At 52.0% G+C, this 24,972-nt stretch overlaps 6 protein-coding genes across 6 annotated transcripts; 4 read left to right on the top strand and 2 right to left on the bottom strand.

Moving 5' to 3' along the window:
- Positions 1–1,836: 1,836 nt before the first annotated feature.
- On the top strand, positions 1,837–2,737 carry QC763_500460 (uncharacterized protein). Its single transcript, XM_062912647.1, has 2 exons — positions 1,837–2,106; positions 2,186–2,737. Exons 1-2 carry the CDS (start codon positions 2,013–2,015, stop codon positions 2,473–2,475), a joined length of 384 nt encoding a protein of 127 aa, XP_062764023.1. The 5' UTR covers positions 1,837–2,012; the 3' UTR covers positions 2,476–2,737.
- Positions 2,738–3,224: 487 nt separating this feature from the next.
- On the top strand, positions 3,225–3,827 carry QC763_500462 (uncharacterized protein; the record flags this gene model as incomplete). Its single annotated transcript, XM_062912648.1, has 3 exons — positions 3,225–3,426; positions 3,480–3,721; positions 3,825–3,827. 3 exons carry the CDS (start codon positions 3,225–3,227, stop codon positions 3,825–3,827), a joined length of 447 nt encoding a protein of 148 aa, XP_062764022.1.
- Positions 3,828–4,523: 696 nt separating this feature from the next.
- QC763_0081940 (uncharacterized protein) lies at positions 4,524–4,937 on the bottom strand (the record flags this gene model as incomplete). Its single annotated transcript, XM_062906119.1, has 1 exon — positions 4,524–4,937. One exon carries the CDS (start codon positions 4,935–4,937, stop codon positions 4,524–4,526), a length of 414 nt encoding a protein of 137 aa, XP_062764021.1.
- Positions 4,938–5,526: 589 nt separating this feature from the next.
- On the bottom strand, positions 5,527–6,066 carry QC763_500465 (uncharacterized protein; the record flags this gene model as incomplete). Its single annotated transcript, XM_062912649.1, has 1 exon — positions 5,527–6,066. One exon carries the CDS (start codon positions 6,064–6,066, stop codon positions 5,527–5,529), a length of 540 nt encoding a protein of 179 aa, XP_062764020.1.
- An 810-nt stretch (positions 6,067–6,876) lies between these two features.
- Positions 6,877–8,559, top strand: QC763_500470 (uncharacterized protein; the record flags this gene model as incomplete). Its single annotated transcript, XM_062912650.1, has 1 exon — positions 6,877–8,559. One exon carries the CDS (start codon positions 6,877–6,879, stop codon positions 8,557–8,559), a length of 1,683 nt encoding a protein of 560 aa, XP_062764019.1.
- Positions 8,560–12,836: 4,277 nt separating this feature from the next.
- Positions 12,837–16,098, top strand: QC763_0081910 (uncharacterized protein). Its single transcript, XM_062906118.1, has 3 exons — positions 12,837–14,161; positions 14,229–14,680; positions 14,755–16,098. Exons 1-3 carry the CDS (start codon positions 13,670–13,672, stop codon positions 15,473–15,475), a joined length of 1,665 nt encoding a protein of 554 aa, XP_062764018.1. The 5' UTR covers positions 12,837–13,669; the 3' UTR covers positions 15,476–16,098.
- Positions 16,099–24,972: the final 8,874 nt, after the last annotated feature.

The raw sequence follows: 24,972 nt of genomic DNA, 5'->3' as shown, positions 1-24,972 counted from the left end.
CGATTGCTTGACAGGAGGTGACTTGGCTACGCTCTCAATCGATCGACGTTCCGGACATCTCCAAGTCACAATGGAGAAAGCCGCCACAAAATCCTACGTCATGCGCGAAGTCCCTGGCAAAGGCAGAGGACTCATCGCCACCTCCAAAATCCCCAAAGGAACCCGCATCCTCTCCGAAGCGCCCTTATTCCAGGTCTCATCTGTCGAAATACGTCCCGACGTCTTAGAAGCGCTCATCGTCTCGGAGCTTCACCACCTAACCAAGGACCAGAAGCGTGCCTACGTCTCCCTGCGCAACTCGTACAGCAAAGAATCGGGTGTCAGGCCCATCTTCGGCATCGCCAAAACCAACGTCCTCCTCTTTGGCACCCACGAACCGGAGGGTGGGCTATTCCTTGAGATGTCTCGCATGAATCACTCTTGCCGGCCCAACACACATTACAATTGAAATAACAAGACCGAGCGGTTGACCATCCACGCGCTGAGGGATATTCAAGACGGGGAGGAGCTCACCGTCTCGTACATGACCCAGACTGGACCGCGGGTGCACCGCCAAAAGGTTTTGGAGGATTGCTTCTTCTTTCACTGCGAGTGCGAGCTGTGTGGTTTGCCGCCGGGGGCGAGCGAGGAGAGCGATATGTGGTTGTTGGAGATTGCGGCGATTGAGCATGAACTCGAGGATGGTAATGGGACGTTCTATTACGCAAAGGCGCTGGCGCTGTTGCGGGAGATGTTTGCGGTTTTTAGGGAGGAGGGGATCTGGAATCAGTCGATTCCGAAGGTGCATGTTGTTGCGTTTCAGATTGCGTGTATGTATGCGGATGAGAGGAGGGCCAAGATCTTTGCTCAGCGGGCGCTCGAGGTCAGGGTTGTAATTGAGGGGGAGGATAGTCTTGAGGTTGCGAAGTTGAGGGGGTATGTGGAGGACCCTTCTCAGCATGCGTCGTGGCAGTTGAGGTGTAGGTCTCCCCCTGATGAGGTGGCGAGGATGGAGGGTCGGAGGTGGATGACTGGCTTTGGGGTAAGATGACGCTGGAGGCGGCGCTGGATGGATAATGGTTAGGTTGGGTATTTCGTGGTGGAATAATATCAAAGATCGATCGTAGCATTGGATACATGGTAAGAACTTAGACAATCGTTGTTGAAGAAGTCCCTGAAATGATTCCACGTCTAGTGTCACATCAGCAAAAGGGACGTTGCCGTCGTGATGGAAGTATGGATCCACAGGTGTAAACAAAGAAAAAGGGGCGTGAGGCATCAACCCTAACCCACGCTCGAGTCTCTCGTGAGCTATCAGCAACCAGATGAGAGCTCCAAGCTGAAAGATGACACCCTCAACAGACGAGATCCCCAAACTATCTGATTCCCTTCTTTATTCTTCTGCCATTTGCTCCAGCAAGCCGGAGCAGCGCTCTTGATATCGGGATTCAACAGAGCGTCAGGCGGGGTCTTACGGCCCCAAACAGCAGGGTGTGACTGTCGGCGGAAAAGGAGGAGCAACTAGAAATGAATGTGCAGGGTCTCAGATACTAAATGACCACTGCTTTCCGTTGTACTGGAATTTGTTGATATCTCGATCTCCATTGGGCTGAGGTTACCGTGACCTCCAGGAGCTCCGAAACAAAGACTCCAGGCGATCATCCTAAGTAATGAAACTGGCGCAGCAAACGGAATGACCCCCTATGGCTCCCGAAAGAGACCTCGTGATAGAGATAGCCGGCCTCATCCCAAGTACAGACCCACTATCTCCTGTATTACCGCTCCTTTCCTTTGACCCAAGCAGTGGAGTACGTACGGATGGGCTCCAGATGACCCATCGTGACCTTCGACGCCCTCCCCCAGAGACTTCTTTCAGAAACCAATAAAGACATCGTTCTCCTACCTCTACTGCCTCCCCTTTCTCTTCTTCACCACGCAGTAACATCAATCACTTCACTCTTTGAGACCTCTCAAGCAACTCTCACAACTCACCTTCACCCCTTAGAACCAACAAACCTTCCACAACCGTTAAAATGGTCTCTTTCACCACCTTCACTGCTGGCCTCGTCGCCATCTTCGCCTCCTCTGCCATGGCTGCCCCTACCAACGCTGCCGCCGCCGCCTCCGGTGACTTCACCCACTACAGTATGTCCACTCTATATCTCAAACAACTCTAAATGCCAGTTACTACCCACCACCTAGACAGGCTCCTCTGTCGGCCTCGGCGCCTGCGGCCAGCTCCACCAGGACAGCGAGTTCGTCGTCGCTCTCTCCCACGCCGACTTCGATCCCCGGACCCCCGGCGGCAACCCCAACAACAACCCCCTCTGCGGTCGCCGCCTCCGCGCCAGCTTCGAGGGCAAGTCCGTCGAGGTCGCCGTTGTCGACCGCTGCCCTGCCTGCTCCGCCGGCAGCTTGGATCTCAGCCCCGCTGCCTTCTCGCAGCTCGCTGATCTCGGCCGTGGCCGCATCCAGGGTTCTTGGGTCTGGCTCTAGCTTCCCTGACTACCGGGGAATACCAAAAATGGCGATGATATGGATCTTGCTTGGGAGATGAATGGGTAGGCATGGAACTGATGGTATCCGATTGAGATCTGGGGGAGGAGGATCGGGTGCTATTTGGGGGCATGTCGACACCCGTCTGGAATGGGCAAGTAATGCATGGGAGTGGAGTGGCTGGCCTGAGGCTGGTCGCATAGGATGGGAACGGGATTCCTATCTTTGGCATCGATAGCTTTGAGCGTTTAGTAGAGGAGACGGTCAATTGATTTCGGTTTCTTTTGCGCATACGATAATGTATCCTCATGAATTGTTTTAACTGTTCGCTGATGATATTTGGCGTATTGATAGGAACTTCTAGGCCCAACTGTCCCACGGATGTATGTAGGAACCGACTCGCTTCAGATATTACCTGCAGGAACAAGGCGATCTCATCCCGAGGTGATCTATCTCCTCGGACTCTTGTGATTCCCGGTGATGTGCGAGACAGATCTGACTGCGATGTATGTGCTGGTTGCTTCAGGCAAAAGAGGGCACCTAATCACTGCAGGGTTCTGTTGTGGTTCCAGTTTAGCCGTTAGCTACTCTGTTGTGCGAACGCGGGAGGATATGAGGTGGCGGCTCGTAGTGCTGACAGGGTCACATGAAAAACAGCAAGTATAAATGATCATTGTTGCTTCCTTTCTGAGCTTTGGAGTTGGCTCCAAACCAACCCTTTGTTACCTAGCCAGCACTCAGTCACCATCATGCTATCCCTTAGTAGTTTATCTGCCCTCTGTGCCCTCGCTGTGGCAGTGCTAGCTGTCGATCCCGCCCCTCCGACCCTAACCTACCTCTTCAGCGTTAACCTGACATTCGCGGAGCCCATTTCCATCGGTTCTGTCCCCTACGGCACAAGGGATCTCTTGACAATCTCGGGCGGGAATGCTGTAGGCCCGAAGATCAGTGGTAGGAACTGCGACCCGTTCAAACGAATGTTGTGTCGCTAATACCACAAATAGGGACAGTTGGAAAGGGTCTCGACTGGGGCCTGACCTCACGCCAGGGTGTGTTCAGCCCAGACGCCCTCTACTCGTTGCACACCGATGACAACGCCACGATCTTGATCTTCGAGAAGGGACACGCGCCTCATGTGCACATCCTGTTCGAGACGGCGAGCCCAAAGTACGAGTGGTTGAACTCGGCTGTTGCGTATGCCACTGGAGGGCCGAATGAGGTTGGAGTTGGGTTGGATGTTTGGCAGGTATGTCAAAGTTTCGCTTCTTGGGACCTTTAGGCGCATGAGCAGCTATAGAATCCGATGCTAATGCGAGAAACTTTGATAGATCGGTGCATAAGCCTGTTAGTAAAAGAGACAGGGAGACAGGGGCTATGGCGGAGGACCAGAAAACTATAAATCGTACATATAGGAGCTTTGTGTGTCTTGCCTGCCCGTGTAACGTATGGCCAGAATCGATGGAAATTTTGACGGTTGGAAGTAGGACGGCTCGGGCGGACCGTCAAACGTGCGGCCAGGGTGAGCCTGGGCATGGCATAATGAAAAGGCGGAAGCCGGAGTACCTGTACTGTAGGTGTGGTAGTGCCTTCTCCTACTTTGGCGGCGCGACATCTGAGTGCAATCCTGCTAGCCTACCACCCGACTGTAGCTGAATTCCGACGGGAAGGCACTGCCCTTAGGGGCTCCGTTCCTTGACAAAAACACTCTAACCAGAGCAACCGCGTCATTTTTATTCCTGCAACAACTACCCTACAGTTTCTCCTTGAATTCATCATCACGCATTACACTGACGACTAGTATTACCATATGTACCTTACTAAAAACAGGATCCCACTGACTGATTCTTTTTAAAAAAAAACTAGAAGATCAGCACTAGCAATTCCGTCATCGACGCCATCCCTACTTTTCAAGCAGATCCTGTTCGAAGACGTTGATCCCTCGACCGTCCATTCCTCCTACGAACCCATTCTACTACCAGACCGTTTAAACACCATCTTAGATCCTACCTACCAGCCGGGAGAATTGACGTTACGTCGATCGATCATCGTCACTGGAGCCTTGCAAATTGAGAATTACACCATTCAATCCTCCACCAAGCCCACCAGGCAACCAGTGCCACGAGAAACACTCCAGCAGCGATTGCCAGCTCTCTCAACTGCCGCCTCCTCCTCCTTTCCATCGACTGCCGATAAAACTCCTCTGCCGCGATGGACAGCTCCTCCATTCTCTCCTCCGATAGCGGACCCCGCTGGAGGATCCGCTCAATATCTTGGCGGACCCGCTCGGCCGCCTGTTCGGCTTCGAGGCGCCGCTGCCGGTTGGCCTCAATTTCGGCGCCAGCTACAGCGATTGTGGACACAGTTGTTGAATGGCTCGGCCCGGTAGAGGTCGAGCCAAGATCGGTTGAGTGGGACTTGTTTGGGCCGGCACGCCGGGTGGGTCGTCGGGTTGAGCGTTCCATGATGTCGTGGTGGTTCGAAGTGGTCAAGAAACGCCGGGAATGAAGGCTTGTGGAAGGGAACCATGGGTGGATTGGCGCTTTTTCGTGAGTGTTGATCTCGCATAGGTTTCTAATGAGCTCAGCGTTCGGGAGCACCGCCTCCTAAGCACAGCCACCATAACTAGGTGCAAGTGCTACTGCGCTAACAGATAAATGTGTGTTCCGACACACATGGCGGTTAGCGCCTCAGCAATTCTTCTGACCTTGCCCGGCTCCCTCCACAGGACCAGCTAGGCAGTCGGAGTGGTAACCTCATCTGTACAGCGCAACAATTCACATTTGGTGGCGTAGAGACGGAACGGGGGATTGGTTTGCAAAGCCTTGTCCAGCAAGGCATCCCAAATTTCTATTGTTATCTCTTCCACACCACAGACACTAACGAGCACCCAAACCAGAACTCCTCCTCCATGTATCCATACCCATTCTAGAACGAAAAAGAGCTCGACAAAGCAAAACGATACATGTAACCCAATACGCCACCCAAGCAGGAAATCAAGTCAAGTTCCTTTCCGAATGCCGGACACCTGCACGCTCAAGCCCATCGAATCGCTTAGCGAGAGCGAGAAGAAGACTTGGAGCCGTCCTTTCTGGACTTCCTGTCACGGGAGGGGCGAGCCGAACGGCCACGGGAATCCATCATAGAAGCATTGGACTCTCCAATGGCAAGCCTCTGCCTCTCCTCCTGCGACCTTTTGCCCCGGTTGAGGAGTGCTGCGGGCACATTACCCTCGGTTGGAATGATGGAGTCGCCGGAGCCTGCACTGCCTGAGCTGCCTGGGCGACCGCCACCTGAACTGCCTGGGCGAACACCGCCAGAGCTCCCTGGTCGAGGACCGGGAGAGGCTGGGCGCGCCGGAGTTGAGGGGGTGCGGCCAGCCGTGGTGGTTGTGCTTCCACGCTGAGCAGTAGTGCTGCTGAAGGTGCTGGCGCTTCCACGCTGGGCAGCCGTGCTAGAGCTGCGAGAAGGAGGACGAGCAAAGCCTTCTATTCCGGGGGAACCATAATCACCAAACCCGGAGGAGAGGGTGCTCTCGGTGATGGTGCTCTGGCGAGGGGCGGGAGAGTTGGAGCGGCTGGGATTTCTGGACATTTTGAAGGCTGCTTGGGTGTTTGAAATAGAGGTATGCGATCTTGTAAGGTTTCAGTGCCAGACTGGAAAAGTGCGAATGATGAGCTGGAGTGAAAAAATCGGGTTCTTCTTAGGTTGGATTTACTGTCTTCTTATACGCAACCCATCTCAGGACTCTTTCAAGGCTTTCTAGGTATGTGGCCATTTTTGGCATCAAAATTTACGTCAACAGAACTATTCGTGGCGTCCTAGGCCTGTTGGTCTCAAAAAAGACGCTCACACAGGTCTTCAACAGGTCCAAAGATGGTGAGAAGCCCACCGCGGTGCATCATGCGACTTCCAGAAAGGGATTTAAGATGCTATGATGCTGTTGGAAGTCACCCTGCACTGCTCGATTAGGCCCCGACTCCCACTCTCCAAGTTTCTGCTGGGACGCGAGCTTTCCATAGATATCACACCTCTTCTCGGCGCCTTCGGCTTCTTTGTTTCAGTGCAACGACCTGAGCGCAGATCGGACATGGCAAAGTGCATTGAACCAGACTGTCGGGATCGAGTTCCGCTATTGACGAACGACGAACCGGGAAACACTCATGTTTTGATGGGGGCACAGTTTGGGGGTTGGCTGCAAAACACAGCCCCAATGATACGGCGCCAAATTCTCGGCCAGGGGCCCCAAATGCGTGCTGGACCAACACCAACAAACTCCTGCATTTTGAGGCATCTTGGTTCGATTCTACAACATCATTTATCAGCAACAAGCAATCGACATTACACAGGAAAGTTCAATGCTAACTTTTTGATTGAAGTGCTCAACCTTTAATTTCCCACACCATGTCCGACCCGCCTTCACCGGAACCTCGACCGGATCGCCGGACGCGCGAGGTCGCCATGTATGGAGATGAAATGGTGGAAGAGCGTCAAGAAGCGTCATATGACTGGGTCAATGAAAAGATCCAGAATCCCGAGTTGCGCACAGAGATCATCCGCATAGTCAAGAAGTACCACGGCGGAAGAGCTGGGAAATGGCACTCATCCCTCTGCGGGAGCTACAACGCCGTCTTCGTCATTGAGTTCCAAGATCCTGAGAGCTACGGCATGATGCGCGTCCCGCTCCCGCGCTTCAGCCTGGAACTGAGGGAAGAGAAAGTCCAAGCTGAAGTCAACCTCATGCGTTACGTCGCGGCAAATACCACCATCCCCATCCCCCACATCTACCACTCGGGCACCGCCTCACAAAATCCCACCGGTCTCGGACCCTTCATCATCATGGACTACCACCCAAACCTAGTCCACCTGTCCACCTTTCTCGCAGACCCAGACACCGACCCCGAAGCCCCAAACACCATCAACCCAACCATGCCCGAAGACAAGATCCTCTCCCTCTACCGCCAAATGAGCAACATCCTCCTCCAACTCGACAAACTCACCATGCCCCAAAGCGGCTGCCTCGGCTACGTGGACGGGGAGTATACCGTCCACGCCCGCGCCCTCCCCCAGACCCTAACCGACACCATCACCATGGCCGGCTGCCCCGAGTCTGTCCTCGGCCCCTCCAACCGCGTCCTCAACACCTCCCACGAGGTCTACCAGTTCCTCACTGACCTCCACATTGCCCAGCTCGTCTTCCAGCGCAACGACGCCGTTGAGTCGGCGGACGACGCCCGGGACAAGTACACGGCCCGGCACATGCTTCGCAGGGCGGCGTACATGAACCTGCTGCCGTCACCAAGCTACACGAGTCGGCAGGAGCACATCACACCGACGCCCGAGACGTTCAAGCTCATCTGCGACGACTTGACGCCGCACAACGTGCTGGTTGATCCCGAGACGGGGGAGGTGAGGGCGGTGATTGATTGGGAATGGGCTTGGTTCGGGCCGAGGTCAATGGCGGCCGACCCGCCCTGGTGGTTGATGCTGAGGAAGCCAGATATGTGGAATGGTGGGGTGGAAGGGGGGATAGATGATTGGGTGGGAAAGTATCCGAAGTATCTGGGGATTTTCCTCAGGGCGTTGGAACAGGAGGAGGAAAAACTTGGAAAGGGACAGGAGGTGGCTGTACGTTGTCTTGGGGAGCCGTTGGAAGACGATAGGGTGGCCGAAGACGGGACGGTGTCGGAGTGGCTTGACAATCTTCATATATCGGGAGATAGCAGCACCACCACCACTACCACCACTATATCTACCAACCAGGAAGGACCAAAAGAACCACCTCTCTCCATCAGGATGAGAAAGAACTGGGAAGATGGGAGCTTTTGGATCAACTATGCTGCGAGAAGATCATATGGGTTAGACCCTATCTACTGGAAGTTTATCGACGAGAGGCTGTTTGGGGAGAACCCCGCGGGTGGGTATGAGAAAAGGGCTGAGTCCATGACTGCCGAGGCACGGGAGCTGATGGAGATGGTGGTCAAAGACAAGATGAAAGAGAAGAACGGGGAGAGGAAGGTGGTTGAGTGGTTTGCTGAGGAGGCGAGGGGGCATTTGGCTAGGGTTCTGGGGTATGGGCAGTTGTGAGTAGAACATAAGGTAGGGTAGGTATCACGGGCGTTGTATGGAGTTTGTCTTTTATGGTTTGGATTGCATATACAAAGTCAGCATGCAAAGACATTGAAGTGAGATTAGAGTTTGGTCATATGCAGTTACAATTTATACGATGGGTACTGAACAGTATACCAAAATAAGCTGACGTGTGTAAAATGGTAGCTCTACAATCAACCTAGTTCAGCAATATGTTTGATACATGAATATGCGCCAGTCATGAACCTGCCTCATACAAACGCATGCAAAGAGGAATTAGAAATAGAAATTATTTCAACATGACTTCATAATCGAGGGAGTCTCGCTTACAAGGGAGCGCTTGTTAGTCTTTTCACAGATTATCACCTGACAAGTCATATTTTCAATAGTTTAGTTCTATTCACAATTGAACTGCATTCTATCGAGCATATCCCTCATAAGAGATTTTCATCAAACCCAGACCAAGCCCACGACCAGGCTCCCAGGATGTGCCCATCACGACTCAGGCCTGTGCTGCGCCATCGTCATGCATAAACGTTGAAGCCTTGGCAAGGATCTTGGCACAGAACGGCTGCAAATAAATCTCCTTGGACTTGCCAAGCCGGCTCTTCGTTTTTCTTGTTCTTGCGCAAGCATCCCGTTGCTTCTTTCCTTTCCTTGTTGAAGAAACGGTTGAACAGGGGCACGAGGGGCAAGGTCAACATCATCAGTCATCATCGCAGCCTTGTCGATCTCAATTCACGAAGAGATCCCTCCCGATGTCAACAACGCCATGAGGTTGGGTTTGACTGGGGTTCATGATGGGCGTGTGGGGGCTGCAGATCCGGCAGATGGGAGGTGCAAGTCTCACCTTGGTCTTGTCTGTCAACATGTGGACAAAGTGATAAGAAGCAGAGGACACCCCCCAGGATCCTCTCACCATTTTCCTGCCATCGAGATCTCCTCATCCTGGAGACTGGTTGGTTGGCATATCAAGACGGTCATGGAGCGCAATGTCCGCACATGTTACGGCACGGTTCGGGTGGTGGACAGCTGGTTGCAGCATGAGGGCCAACATGGAGGGCAGCCACCGACAGCCATGACTGGCCAGCTTCCTCGCCGAACAGAGAATAGCAGCTCCTCAAGTTTCCTTGTTGGAGCCTTGAACTCACCCACAATTTGTCCACTTCTTCTCCTTCAAATTCGCTGCGGTGCAACGAAGCGGCACCTACGTCAATCCGTACCCTTTTGTTCATCCTTTCCCTTTCCACAAGACACCTTCAAAAACTGCGGTGTGGCGTGTGTGTGATCGGCAGACAGCCACTAGCTCGTAAGGTCCGCCTGCTAATAATTGCGAGGATTGCCAATCCTTGCCACGGGGAAGCCGTTTTCTCGATGATCGTTTTTAATGCCGTTGGCCGTCGTCCGCAACGGGATTAGGGATCGGTCTGCGTGATTTCTGCAATCAGAAAGGGCGTAATTTTTTTGGGACCTGCGGGCGTTGGAGAAACTGTGTCAGATCGGGAACAAAAATGGCGGGTTGTGGGAGAGACACGGGAGAGGTGAAAAGTGCGTAACGTACCGTAATGTTTCTTGCCGTTATTACCTTCTGATGATGCTATCCAAAAGAAAGCGGCACCTTCAAATGATCACGAGGCTTGATGTCTCGACATCGCAGAATGGCATTTTCTTTCATCGTCCACATCCCTTCGCTTCACGGTGCCCAATGCAGCGACAGCGACGGTCAAGTTTCCCATCCCGGCGCTCGTCGAAAAGCAACCGAGTTTCGCTTCCCGCACCACCCCCCAAAAATCTCAAGCTTTTTTCCCCCGCATTCGGTTTCTCCTTGGCATCAACCGTCTGCCGCACCCTCGTTCCCGCCCCCGGCTGCCCCGCCAGCCCTTGCCACTTGGCGCGGTTGTTGATGGGCGAGGAAGCGCCACAGAATCGGTGGCACTTCCAGGTTGGAGGAGTTGTTGACTGGAATGGTTCAGTGGCTTGACGGTCAACAAAGAACGAGATCTGTCACGAGGTCGAGGACGGTGACATAGGGAATCTGCGTTTGGCGAAAAGTCCGGGGAAACCATCATGCTCCATTATTAGCCAGCACGAGGGGAACGGGGCCCGCACGTGAACATTGTCTCTGAGCCTCTGAGGACCTTTTCAGCTAGCTGGTGGTGGCTTTGTCCCTGTCAGGAGTGATGACGCTGAGAGCTGATGCACAATCGCCTTTTTGGGAATGCTTTAGGTAATAATCCTGGGACAAGTTAACGACATGTCTAGTTCCTGGTTAGGTAGTGTAGGAGCATACCATCAGGGCAAAATCGACAAGCAAGACAGTGTGCTGGTTTTCATTGCAAGAGGAAAATTGCTCAACCATGAAGTGGACTTGAAACTGTGTAGCACAAGACTTTGTCGCGTCGGACAGGACTCGGAACGTTGCATGGGAAATCAGACACCGCCGGCGCTGCTCAGTGCAACCATCCTCGCACCAGAAAAGCTGTGCCCCCATTTCTCACCATCTGAGCGGTTGCCATTCGAGATTCGAGGGGACGGCAAGACTCGGGGTTTGGCGGAATTGTACACCGGTGATACGAAGAAAGAGGCGTGAAGCTTCAGCCTTTAAGTGACACTTGCACAAGCAGCAACACCCACAACTCGGTGGACTGCAAATGCGTCATCGGCCTGGACCGAGAAACACCAGGATTGTTTGAGGCCTGGAGACCGGGGCTTCCTGGACGCATGAAATTGAGGAGAATCTCCAGCTCAGGGTTGAAGCTGGGGAAATGCAGCGGAGCTCGACGTCGCAAGGTGGAGCTCTCCTCACCATGCGGTCAACAGCTGAACGCATCCTGATCTGCAAAAATAAGCATCTCCATGATCCCGGGACAGCAACCAAGTCTTTGGGAGACGTTGCATCCACAAGATTTTGGCAGAACAAGCTGTCGTGGACGATGTGGTGGTGGTGAGGACGATCGTTGGTGGGCACTTTCTGGGCAAACTTGGGGAAGCACTAGCAAAGAACAAAAAAGAAAAGTTCCTTTTGTGCTTGGCCCGCCATCCCCAAGCTAGAACATGGGCTAGCTTGCTGCTTATCTGATCTCCGCTACCTGTCCCACCTCTCCAGACTCTCCAGGCTCTCCAGTCCAGACTCTCATCGGGAAGCTATTGTCAAGAAGTTTTTCCGACTCCCCCTGTTCCCCAGATAGTGTATCCCACACAATGCCCGCTATTCCCCAGATGATCGGTGAAAAATGCAAGTATGGCGATGAGCTTGATGGAACTTCCCCGAATTTTCTCCAAGTTTTTCCTGGTGAATCTGGGGTTTGAGCTTTTTGCCCATGGGGACCCCAAACAACAAAAACTGGGGCACGGGGAAATGACAAGAAAAAGTCCCCAGAAAAGGACCGTTTTTAGCCGGCGACTCCTTGCATTCTTGGCTAATGCTCCGGGCTAGCCAATTGAAGACCCATCGCGCCAACGTCCTTCTGGCCAGTTGCCTTTTGACGTGCAGCCCAACGGCTCCAAAGGCACGGGTCAGTTGACTGGTGCTGACTTGACGAGTCCGAAGCGTGATGGCCCTGATGGGCTGTAGTTCAAAAAGTATCGCCGTGCCAATGGCCGAGTGGTGCCGTTTTTTTTTTTTTTTGGTGGCGCGACGATTTCACGATCCAATACGCTCGGCAAGCCTTCCACATTCTGGCAACCGCGCGACATGTGCCAGCGAGAAAAAAAAAAAAGAAACAATCCTCTGATCGGTCCTAGCGGTTGAAGTTGGCGCTCGCTTGTGAGGGAGCCGCACAACCCGCTTATCTTCAACGATCGAGACAAGCTCATACAAGACAATACCGGAAACAGGTGATGATGCTGTTCAGGGACTTGGCGCACGTGGCCATCACCAAATCCTGTGGAATGTACTGTAGCCCTGTAGTTTAGTGTATCGTTGTAAGTGCTGAGGCGGTCATCGTTGTATGGGGGTCACTATGGAGCCTCACGAGGGCAATGGTGACCCAAACCCGGCGGCAAGGTTCACGGCAAAGTTTCTTTGGAGCCATCATGTGTCTGCCATGGGCCATCCTGAATGTCAGCGGCTTTGGTCGGTGGGGCCGAACCAGCCCGCGTTCGGTCGGGGGTTGGCCTCGGGAACGGAAGAGACTGTCACAGGCGTGGAATGCCACGGTAATATTACCGTACCTTACACAACCCGCATCCGCCATCCGCCTGGATTCCGCCTCTCCCCCCAGGCTCATCTCATCGAGGCCAACGCCAGATCTGGGGTTAGGCGAGCAAGTGTAGATGCAACGTTCCGGACCGACTCGGTCAATTTATGCTGCTCGTTTGCCTGCCTGACCACCCCCGTTCTAGGCTCAAGGTGGTGTGCACCACCACACACACACACACGGCACCGCGGCCACGGGAGCTGCAACGTCGAGAGGGCCGGCGGTTTCTGGGATGGCTCGGTGGAAGCTGGAGCAAGCCCGGGGGAGTGGTAAGAGATGGGACGAAGAGGACCGGCTAGCAGTCGACCGGCGTGTCCCCGGGCGTTGCAAGAGTCGCAATGGGCCAGGGGGGTGCCTCAGATGCTCGGCGGTATTCTGCATGGACCCCATAGCTACCGAGCTACATGATGAGCTTGGCCAACCCTATGCATCATATTCGAAGCCACCTTGTAAGTAGGGTCCCCGCAAACAATGCAGTCGTCCCGGCGGGAACGCGGCGAAATACCCCAAGCATACTTTTGCCAAGTCGGGGGTAATGGACTCTTCCCCAGTACTCCGCGTCTCCTGACTGGCCAGGAGCAGCCAACGCTCCGCAGAGTGACATGCTCCAAAACCTGGAACCCAAAGAGATGTAACCCATGCCAGCCAAAAAATCCAAGGGCCCTTCCATCCCAGTGGCACCCGCTTGTCATTCACTTCAAATATCACAACCGTCTCTCCCGTCTCACCGGTCGAGCTTCTTTTCTTCTCCCCATCCCGCTCTACACCCTTTCCCATCGATCCAACCCCTCGGGTCACGGTTACCACTTACACAACCAAGAGAAGGCATCGCCCCTCCCCCCCAACCACCATATCGACAATACAATCTCTTCATCGAGCAAGGCGTATAAGAAACCTTTTTCACCATCATGTCGACTCACGACGAGAAGGAGGCCCCGGCCGCCTCCCACGTCGGCGGCCTGGCTACTACCCAGGACGTCGAGCGTATTGAGGCTCCCGTCACCTGGAAGGCCTACCTCCTCTGCGCCTTCGCTTCCTTTGGTGGTATTTTCTTCGGCTACGACTCCGGTTACATCAACGGTGTCCTCGGCTCCCAGATCTTCATCGACGCCGTCGAGTTCGCCGGTGCCAAGGCTGTTTCCGAGTCCCGGACTTCGCTCATCGTCTCTATTCTCTCCTGCGGTACCTTCTTCGGCGCTCTCATTGCTGGTGACGCCGCCGACTGGATTGGTCGCAAGTGGACTGTGATTCTCGGCTGCCTCATCTATATCGTCGGTGTTGTCATTCAGATGATCACTGGCCTCGGTGATCCCCTCGCTGCCATCGTTGCCGGTCGCTTGATCGCTGGTATTGGTGTCGGTTTCGAGTCTGCTGTCGTCATTCTGTACATGTCTGAGATTGTAAGTCGGAGATATCCGTCGGAGCCAAGAGATGCCAATGTGTGTGCTAACTGCTTCTGCTTCACAGTGCCCCCGCAAGGTGCGTGGAGCTCTGGTCGCTGGTTACCAATTCTGCATCACCATCGGTATCATGTTGGCTGCTTGCGTTGTGTACGCCACTGAGGGTAGAACCGACACTGGCTCGTACCGCATTCCCATTGCCATCCAGTTCCTCTGGGCCATCATCCTCGCTGGTGGTCTCATGATGCTCCCTGATTCTCCCCGTTACTTTGTCAAGAAGGCCAACCTTCCCGCCGCCACCGATGCTCTCGCTCGCCTCCGTGGCCAGCCCAAGGACTCTGAGTACATCCAGGTCGAGCTTGCCGAGATCGTCGCCAACGAGGAGTACGAGCGTCAGCTCATTCCCAACACCACCTGGTTCGGCTCGTGGGCCAACTGCTTCAAGGGTTCCCTCTTCAAGGCCAACTCCAACCTTCGCAAGACCATCCTCGGTACCTCTCTTCAGATGATGCAGCAGTGGTACGTTTCTACTGAACAAGAGGCGAAAGAGAAAATCAAAAAGATCGGCTGGCTAACATGTCTTTTGCTTTTAGGACTGGTGTCAACTTCATCTTCTACTACTCGACCCCCTTCCTCAAGTCCACCGGTGCCATTTCCAACTCGTTCGTCATCTCCATGATCTTCACCGTCATCAACGTGTGCTCGACCCCCATCTCCTTCTGGACCGTTGAGCGTTTCGGTCGCCGCACCATCCTCCTCTGGGGCGCTCTTGGCATGCTCATCTGCCAGTTCCTCGTCGCCATCATCGGTGTCACGGTCGGCTTCAACCACACCTTCCCCGCCCCCACGGCGGACGATCCCGAGCGCACCCTCGCCAACAACATCTCTGCCGTTAACGCGCAGATCGCCTTCATTGCGATCTTCATCTTCTTCTTCGCCTCCACCTGGGGTCCCGGCGCCTGGATTCTCATTGGTGAGATCTTCCCTCTGCCGATCCGCTCCCGTGGCGTTGGTCTCTCGACCGCCTCCAACTGGCTCTGGAACACCATCATCGCCGTCATCACCCCCTACATGGTCGGTACCGACAAGGGCAACATGAAGTCGTCCGTCTTCTTCGTCTGGGGCGGCCTCTGTACCTTTGCCTTGATCTACACCTTCTTCTTCGTCCCCGAGACCAAGGGTCTCTCCCTCGAGCAGGTCGACAAGATGATGGAGGAGACCACCCCCCGCACCTCGGCCAAGTGGAAGCCCCACACCACCTTTGCCGGGTCTCAGCCCACCGACAGCGCCTACCTCAAGCAGGAGTCTGTTTAAATCGGCTTCTTTTTGCTCGATTCGGTTTTTCCAACCATCTATGAAGAATAGACAAGTGCTTTTGGTGTGTCGTCAAGAGGAAGAGGAATAGTTGTGGTGGCTTTGGCTTATTCGGAGGATGCAGGAGAAGTCGTTCTGGTCTGATATCATATACCCCATATCGCGAGCGCGTTCATTGCAGCGACAAACGAGTTTTTTTTTCCCCTCTAGTTTCGACACATTTGGAGAAACAACAAATAAAGAAGAGTTCTTTCACAAAAAAAGAAAGCCGATCACAGAGATGACTTGACGAGGACGAGGGCGACATGACAAGGAGGCATTTGTTCTTGATGATTGGGTGGTTTGACACTGGCTTTTCTTGGTGAATTTTCCCCGGGTGACTGACGGGAAGGTGTGACCTTGATGAGTGGTATATTCTCGTGTGTTTTTATTGTTGATGGAAAGCGCAGCCATGGGCAAAAGGTTACTTAAACCCTCTACGTGTAAATGGGTGGTGGCTTTTTGTTCTCGTGTTTTGCGAATTACCTCCTCCTCTATGTGTATAATAACTTCTAATTTCTCTTGTTCCGATGCGGGACACCATATCTACATTCTTCAAAAAGACAATGTTGTCGTCTCCGGGATTTTGCATGTGATTTCTCTGTGATCTTTGTTTTCATTGAAGAGCCCCAAACTACACGGAAGCAACCGCTGCGGAAACTTCCTTGTCCCATCCCGACGGGAACTGCAACAGTGAGAAATCGTCTTACATGTGCTGCAGGAACGAGCCAAGGATACAGAAAAGATTTTCAGGGGACTTTTCGATGATCGACATCCCCACAGTCTTCAGCGGCAGTGACTGCTTACCTCATCAACTTCACTCACTCACCACCTGCTCTCACTCACCCCACTCTCCTCTCAAACCACATGAGTCGATCTCAAAATTCTCATCACGGCAGGTGACACAGTCTCAACGACAAACGCGGCGTCCCAACGAAAAAGGCACAATGCTGTGGTACGAGGAAGCGGGTAATTTGAAACGAAGAATAGCGGAACAGTGACACGGTCGCCTGCAGTGACGATACGGGGGTTTTTGTACCATGGTGCTCCGTATCACGGTTGTATAGTATAAGGCGAGAGCTGTAAAACCGCCTTGATGACGGGGAGGTACCAGATAGATTGAAAAGTTTAAATCCCCGAGTCTTGTGATGCGTGTAGCCGTTTTCCTCTCGGCCGGACATGAGTTGGGATTTGGGCATGACGTGATGAAAATTACTGAGTACCTATCTATATAGTCACACCCGACAAAATTTCTGGCTCAGTCTGTATCGGTCTCACAAGGTGAGCAAAAGGTGAGCAAAAGGTGAGCGTCAGTGAGCATTACCATGAGCTGAAGTGTGTTCAAGGACCGTTCGGCTATACTTGCCGCAACCAAAACTAACCATGATTTCCGTTTTCTCCTTTAGCGTACCAGTAGCCCGTTATTAAACCCACTAGAACTACTATTTATATTAAAACTGCAACTTTGCACATAGACGGTTTTGTCTATTTTCTAACAGAAGAAGACACTTATAAATTGCATAACGTACATTATAAGCGAGCCACGCATATAAGCGAGCCATGCATATAAGCGAGCCGTGTACTCTCCTACTCTACTACAGATATCCTCAATTACACAACTATAACATTCGGAAACTACAAAAATTGAATTAAAAACAAATGAATTAGCTGATTCTGCAGCCTCTTAGCATGTACGTTGTATCATAGCCAGACGTACCGCACACACTATAGCACTGAATTTTCGTACGAACCCTTCCTGCATTACCACTATCCTGCTGCGTTTCTAACACTGCTTCCCCACCTACAGCCTTCTAGTCAAGTATATCATTTGCATTTTGTATGCTAAGTGATCCTCCGAGCCGTACATGTATTTTTTTTTTAGCTCTTTGGCGTTTACTTAGTGCCTCTTTGGCCTTATAAAGTAAAGTGTTCTCTGCGCGAAAAAAACCTACGTAGTATATTATAGCTATTATACTACTAGTAAGCTAGTCTATAGTAATCAATATTAAAATTGGGGAGCTATTTTAGTAGTTAGTAATATAAGTCCTAATAAACGTTAACTACGAGTCAGCTTTTTAGGGGTTATATAGTGTTTGAAAGACTCAAGGTTATATAGTGCCGGGTCGTAAGTTTAAAGGTGTTAGCGTCCGATGCTTTTTAGTGGTGTTGTTCTTGTCGCTTGTCGGCTATGAATGCGAACCTGGGTCTTGGTCTCTTAATGATTATTTACTTTATTGGAAGATATAGTGTCTACCTAACGATATCTCTACTTATTACTCGACGACTTCCTGTTAACCTGCAGGGCCCAACTACTTTCCAAGCGTCTTACCTTCTAACCATCGACTTTTACATCTTGTCTCTTTGCACTTTTTATCAACAATATCAAAACCAACCATGGCCTCTCTCTTGAAGAAAGCTACTGCGAAGGCCCCCCTGCCAAAGCTCCTGCTCTTGCTACCAGAGCCCCTCCAGCTACTAGCACAGCAAACGGTACGCAATCCAGAAATTTTTCAAAGATAATGCTCTTGTTGCTAACTTGGCTTCTTCCTCACTATATAGTGCAGGCAGTGACCGCCGCAATAGCCAAAACCAACATTAGCAGCTCTCAAAGTGATCCCTGGGCAGCCCTCAAGGCGAAGAATCCTGCCATATACGCCAAAATTATTAAGGCACAAGCGGCGAGCGATACTGCCATTAAGGGCGGCAAAATCAAGCCGTTCAAAGTCGTTATTACTAAATTCAGGGCTGCGGCCCCGGTCGTTCGGAAAAAGTAGATATCGTAATTAAGAGGATAGGATGTGACGAACCCCTTATCCAAATCCTCTGAAAGGGATACTGGTCGAAGGCACTTCTAAATAATCCTGGTACGGTGCAGCTAGACAGTGCACAACAAGATGTCTCAATGTAAACACTAGATGCCGTGAATACAACTTGAATTGCATACTGCGGAACTGTCTATCTACACCAGCCAGTTCCTCCGTATATATAGACCTCTATCTTCCAGGTACCACCGCACCTGGCTCACTGCGCTCACCAGTGAGCGCCCCACTGTCCTGCAGCTCCATCGTTTCCTTCCACTTGATTGGTCACCACGGCCGGCTGCAGTCTCCATCCTGCCTTACCATATGGTTGGTCTGTGACATAGGAGGGGCAATAATCGGGTGGTCTGGTGTGGGGCACCAAAGGGCCCAGGTTTTCCCAGACCCACACCGGTTTGCTCTTGGGGATGGATTTACTTACTGTTTTCCTTTCAAAAAACAACAACCAACTGTAATACTAATTTGTTTACCATTTTTCTGGCCAATTTGGCCTCATTTTCGCAGCCAGTGACTTTCTTAGGTCACCAGCCCTACAGGTTATGAGCTCTTTTGACGCTTAAATCACTAAGCGAACCGAAGTCGACGCCCTCGTCGACAACCTGACCTCGCAAGGCCGAATACCACACCGGACCTTACGACTTTTCGACCCTTGTCAGGCCAATATCACGCAATTGGACCTTTCGACGGCGATTTTGGAGGCGTTGAGAGAGTTAACCAACTTCCCAATCAACGGAAGCCTGGTTTTAATCCTGACCCTCATCTTGACGAAGAGTTGAAGCGACCGACCACCCCTCACCGATAAGAGTGTGGTTTACGGCGCCAACCTTCTCCTGGCCAAGTTTCCTTGGTTCTGCCATTTCTGCGACCTTTTGGCTGGGAAATCACTGTTTTCCGGCAGCAGTCGAGAACTCTGTCCTGCCTTATCAGGAGACCGATAGCGGAGCAAGCATCTCGCCCTCTGCCCAAGTCAATTCAACCCACTGTTGGCGACTACAAAGTCAGGTGACGCCTTTCTTTAAGTCTTTCTCACAGCGTCTTTTTACGACTTCCTTTTGACCAGGTTTTCTTTTAAGATGGCTGGCACTAACGTCACTATGGCCCAGCTCTTGGAGCTTGTGAAAGCTATGGGGAATGCCAATACCGTCGCTACGGTTAGGCAACGAACCTTTTAAGCCTTGCCGGCTCTAAACTCAGAGACCGATCTTTCCGGCTAGGAATTTCAGTTAACCCAGTCCCTTATATACCATGGCTTGGAGGACTATATCAAGGCTAATATACAGCTACCAGTAAAAGAAGGGATACCTGCCTTCGAACAATGGCGTACTAACAACCTAGATATCCAGAACCTGATGATGGCTTCCGTTAAAAAGCCCGAGATCCGACAACGAATTCTTAACCTCGGTTGGAAGGCCGACGGCATTAGTGTCTATGGTCTATACCAGAAGATTATCTAAGCCCTACAGCGCGGCACTTTCGATATCGCTGGTATGCTTTTGGAGGAGTATTTTACTCTCAAGCGTGCCAACTTCGCCTTATTCCAAGCCTACTTCAGCCGGCTCGAGGTCCTTCGCCGTCGTCTTGATACGATGGAAATCAAGATCGGCCACGTGGCTTACCTCTGGGCTGCCCTGAACGGCATTAAGACCGCGTACCCCGATTTGTACGACCGGCTAGTAAGGAAGATGGAAGACGGTACCATGACCTGGTCGCTTCTTTGCCAGGAGTACAGCGCCAAGGCCGTTACGGAGGAGACCACGCCGGCTCACTCCAAAATCACCATCGAGACCACCAAGGCCCCGGCCGCGACTACACCCTTACCTACCACATTATCAACCTCGACGAAGAAGTGCGACCACTGCACTAAGGGCTTGAGGAAAGGCAACCAGCACTGCATGGGCTGTGGTCGTCACCACCCGAAGGGCAAGGCCTGTTGGTGGTGTGACCCTGACAAGGCTCCAAAGGATTGGGAGCACAGGGAAAAGGCACAAGCGGATAGGCAAGAGAGGCGGCAGAGTACTGGCTCGTCAACAGGGACTCTTCAAGGCCATACTGGTAGCGTCACCAATACTGGGTCTTCGAGGGACCGACCTGCCCACAGTACCCTGATACTGTCCAACAACTTCGCCAATATATCGCTCCCCACCTACCATAACGATAACCAATCGGATTTTCGTCTTGGCCCCCAGAGGCAGCACTCTCGTCAGTAGATGCCCCTGAAGTCCAACAGGCCGTCGAGGCATTTAAAGACCACGTGTACTACGACTCCGGATACGCGGATTTCGTATTCAATAAACTAAAGTGGTTTACCGAGCTCCACTTACTACCTGAGGGGAAGGAAAAGAGGTTTCTTTCGTCGTTAGGAGATATCACAAAGTGCAGCTACCAGGGAGCCGCAGCGCTGAAATCTACCCTTTCAAGTAGCCAGGTCGTTACCCTGGAGCTTAAGGAAGCGGTATACCACCCATAGGCGCCCGTTAATCTAATATCGGCGGGCAAACTACTCGATGAAGGTATCTTTTGGGACCAGGAGAGCCATAACCTGGTCCTTGGAGGTACTAACTAGGTAGTGTGTGAGTTGACCAGGAATAACAACGTATATTAAATGAATACGACGCCCGGCGCCGATTTCAGTAAAGTATCCCTGGCGAAGACTTCCATTAAGGCCGTAATGGCATCTATTAACTACCGGGTAATGTATCGCCGCCTGATGCACGCTAATAAGGCCGATATTTATAAGGCCTGTACGTAGGCGGGTATTAAGCTCGTCGGCAATGACTTTTTCTGCGAGCCTTGCGTGATGGCAAAGATGATAGATTAAATAGGCTTATCGACTCCTACGCAGACCAATAACCCGTTCGACTTTATCCGTATTGACGTCGTTACCTACAAGAACCTTAGATATTTAGGTTATAAGTACTCTATCCACTACGTGGATATGTGGAGTGGCTATAAGTGGATTAACTTCACAGTAGAGAAAAAGCAAGTATTCGATAAGGTCAAGGATTTCGAGACGAAGATCGCGCGCTAAACCGGACATAAGATTAGCATCATCGGCCTTGACGGCGGTACGGAATTTGCCCAGGGCTCTAGGACCTTTGACGACAGCCGCCTGGCCGCCTGGGCCGACCAGGAGGGCATCACCATCCTTAAAACCGTTCCTCACTCACCGTGGATGAATGGAAAGGTGGAGAGGGCCGCGAGGACTACGCTTAACCGCACCAGGGCTATTATGCTGGCCTACAAGGTGCTAGAGAAGTTATTCCCATTTATTATGCAGTCTGTGGTTTACGTGGGTAACCTACTGCCCTCGAGGGTCAACGAGGGAGAAATCAGTGCTCACGAGAAGTATACCACAAGGCTCAACATGCCCGAGGGCGAGCGGAAGCCGTATATTCGGCACCTACGCTCGTACTTTTGCGACGCGTATTACTACGTCAAGCCGGCCTGCCGGGCCAATTCGGACAAGTTTACCGCCAGGGCAGAGAAAGGAAAGCTTATCGGCTATATAGATATACACGGCAAAATATACTGGGTCTGGAACCCAGTTACTGATAAAGTCGTGAAGGTTAACGCCGTAAAGTTCAACGAAGGCGATTCTTACAGGCCTGACGACGATAAGTATAAGGATATTAAGTACGAGGCAGTCTTTACTAATAGTACTATAGCCGAAGAAGAAGATGCCGTTACTAACAGAACGGTATCCCTGGGGAGGAAGGTCACCTTCGATGATAAACCTACTACTATACCGGAGCCCGCTCCACAGCGGAGTGCTCCAACAGTTAAGACAGGGAAGGCCAGGGACCCTGGGCAGACCATTCTACCTACTCCGAAAGCTACACCGTCACCAACATTACCTCCACTACCTGGGGCTTCAGACGTGGAAGACCTTTTCGACGCCGAAGAGGTGGAGGATATACGGTCCGAGGCACCTATCCCACCAAACCATAACCAAGCGCCCTATACCACTGACTCTCCTGCCATGAGAGAGCTTACCTCCCCTGTGAGGCTGATGGGGGGGGAGGAGGGTGAAGCTATGGGGGAGTCTGGTGATAACCAGGCCGATGGCAGGCTACTGGATTCAGGCACGGACAGCCTGGCCGAGGACTCTGACGACGATTTCGAGCCTGATATAGGCTATATAGAGGAAGCCGTGGCTTCTCCGCCGGCTCAGGAGCGGCCTCGCAGAGCAACAATAAGAAATCAGGGCCCAGGCTTCTACAAGAAGCTACAGCAAGGCAAGCACCCTCATCAAGGCTTTTTCACAGTACATCTCGACAACCCACGACTACGTGAGGTAGTGGCCTACGCCCTAACCACGGTTAAAGTCGACCACCTTCTGCAAACCATCAACAAGTCCCATATACCCAGGAATTACCGGCAAGCGAGGAAGCTCGAGAACTACCATAAGTATTAGCTGCCTGCTATGAAGGAGCAGGACGCCGGCCTGTTGGAAAAGGACGTCTACGAGCTGGTTAATACGCCAAAAGGGTACAATATCTTACCGAGCAAATAGGTATACGATAAGAAGATAGACCCTCATACGGGTAAGGTAAAGGCCAGGGCGAGGTAGGTAGTGTGTAGCAATTTTGACAAGGACTCCTGGGCCACGCAGGACGTCTACGCCGCCGTAGTAAGCAGCATGGCAGTCAAATGCTTTTAGGCTATTACAGCCGTAAAGGACTAGGAGTGCCTTCAATACGACTTCAGGATAGCATTTCTCAACGCCAAAATCCCTAACACCGCACAGTACTACGTACGACCACCAGATGGCCTAGCGAAGCCACTAGGCAAGGTGTGCCGGCTCAAGAGGGCATTATATAGCCTAAGGAAGTCACCTATCTACTAGTACGAGACAGTGAAACCTATGATGGTTAAACTGGGCTTCGATACCCTCTCATCAGACCTCTGCCTGTTCCGTCACAAAGAGACAGGTGCCCTGGTAGTCCTGTACGTGGATGACCTGCTTATATCAGCGCCTACGACGAAAATCATTGAAGATATCGCCACCGGGCTGGAGAGCAAGTATGGCATCAAGAAATTAGGCGAGCCAAAGAGGTTCTTAGGTTTTAACATCGTAAGGAACCGCGAGAAGAGGCAGGTCTACCTGTCCCAGGTGGCCTATATCGACGCCTTACTCGAGAAGTTCGGCTACAAGGACATAGCCGGCGTAGCTACGCCGTGGCCAGCCAAGCTAGAACTCCCTTTTACGTGAGAGAAAATAACCGCGGAAGTGAAAGAGTATATTCAGAAGACCGGTGCGTTAAACTAGCTTTCTACCGGCACTCGGCCCGACATCACTTTCACCGTCAACCGCCTTTGCGGGGGCAATTCTGGGCCCTCACCACGTCACTTGGAGTTGATGAAGCACCTTTTCCGGTACCTGGGTGCCACCAGGAAGTTGTGTATTGTGCTGGGAGGCTCCGAGTTCTCGGCAGAAGATATAAAGCTTGTGGGATTCGCAGATGCCTCACACGCGGATGTCTTACCTTGGAGATATTCCACTGGCGGCCACGTCGTCTTCGTGGCTGGTAGGCCAGTATTGTAGAAGAGTAAGAAGCAGACCTTCGTCGCCCTAAGTACGACGGAGGCAGAGTTTGCCAACCTGACGCCTACAGGGTATTCATTACAGTGGGTGTCAAAGATATTGGAAGACTGTGGTGTGCCACAGCCAAGGCCATACATGCTGTACACCGACAGCAAGAACGCCGAAATCACAGTTCTGAACCCTCAGAATATCGCCAGGACCCGGTATATCGATATACGGTACAAGTGGGTGGGTAAACAAGTGAAGGAAGGAAGATTTGGTATCCAACACATCTCTGGGTTAGAGATGCCAGCGGATGGATTCACAAAGGCACTACAAAGGGAGAAGCACGCAAAGTTTGTGCAGCTGTTGGGAATGCGAGATTTTCCGGGTTGAGATATGCAGGAGAACGTGTATTTGTATAGGAAAAAGGCCACTAGGGCATTGGGCAAAGGAGTCAAAGGAAGTGGGAAGAATCTGGGCGTATATTGGGCTTCCGAGGATATTGGCGATGGCTTCATTTTGGACGGCGGTGTGCTGTCTGTGGGGGGGTGTGGGGCACCAAAGGGCCCAGGTTTTCCCAGACCCACACCGGTTTGCTCTTGGGGATGGATTTACTTACTGTTTTCCTTTCAAAAAACAACAACCAACTGTAATACTAATTTGTTTACCATTTTTCTGGCCAATTTGGCCTCATTTTCGCAGCCAGTGACTTTCTTAGGTCACCAGCCCTACATCTGGTGACTTGGGGCGTTCAGAAACTATGGAATACAATTAGATAATAGAGATGGTAACGGGGCTGGAACCCAGATTACTATATTTACTCACAAAATTATTGTTTGAAGTGTGTTTTATCTTTCCAGGTAATGCGTTAAAGGGAATAGCAGCCCGGAATAACAGTAATTGTGGTGATGAGAGGCTAAGTTTTGGAGCACGACGCCGTTTTAAAGGATTCTGTCTTACCCCACCTTTACCCCGAACAGCTCGTTAGGAGGGGTAGACGCTCACTGCCAGTTATATTTTATAACCCCCATTCCCAAACCTTCTTCAAAGTTCTTTTCCAGCAGCCATCGTCCATCGTCATATCTATTCCATTAACTTCACCATCAACAAAA

Source organism: Podospora pseudopauciseta (genome assembly GCF_035222475.1).
Source record: "Podospora pseudopauciseta strain CBS 411.78 chromosome 5 map unlocalized CBS411.78m_5.2, whole genome shotgun sequence".
Classification (NCBI taxonomy): Eukaryota; Fungi; Ascomycota; class Sordariomycetes; order Sordariales; family Podosporaceae; genus Podospora; species Podospora pseudopauciseta.
This window is presented reverse-complemented; position numbering and strand designations above follow the sequence as displayed.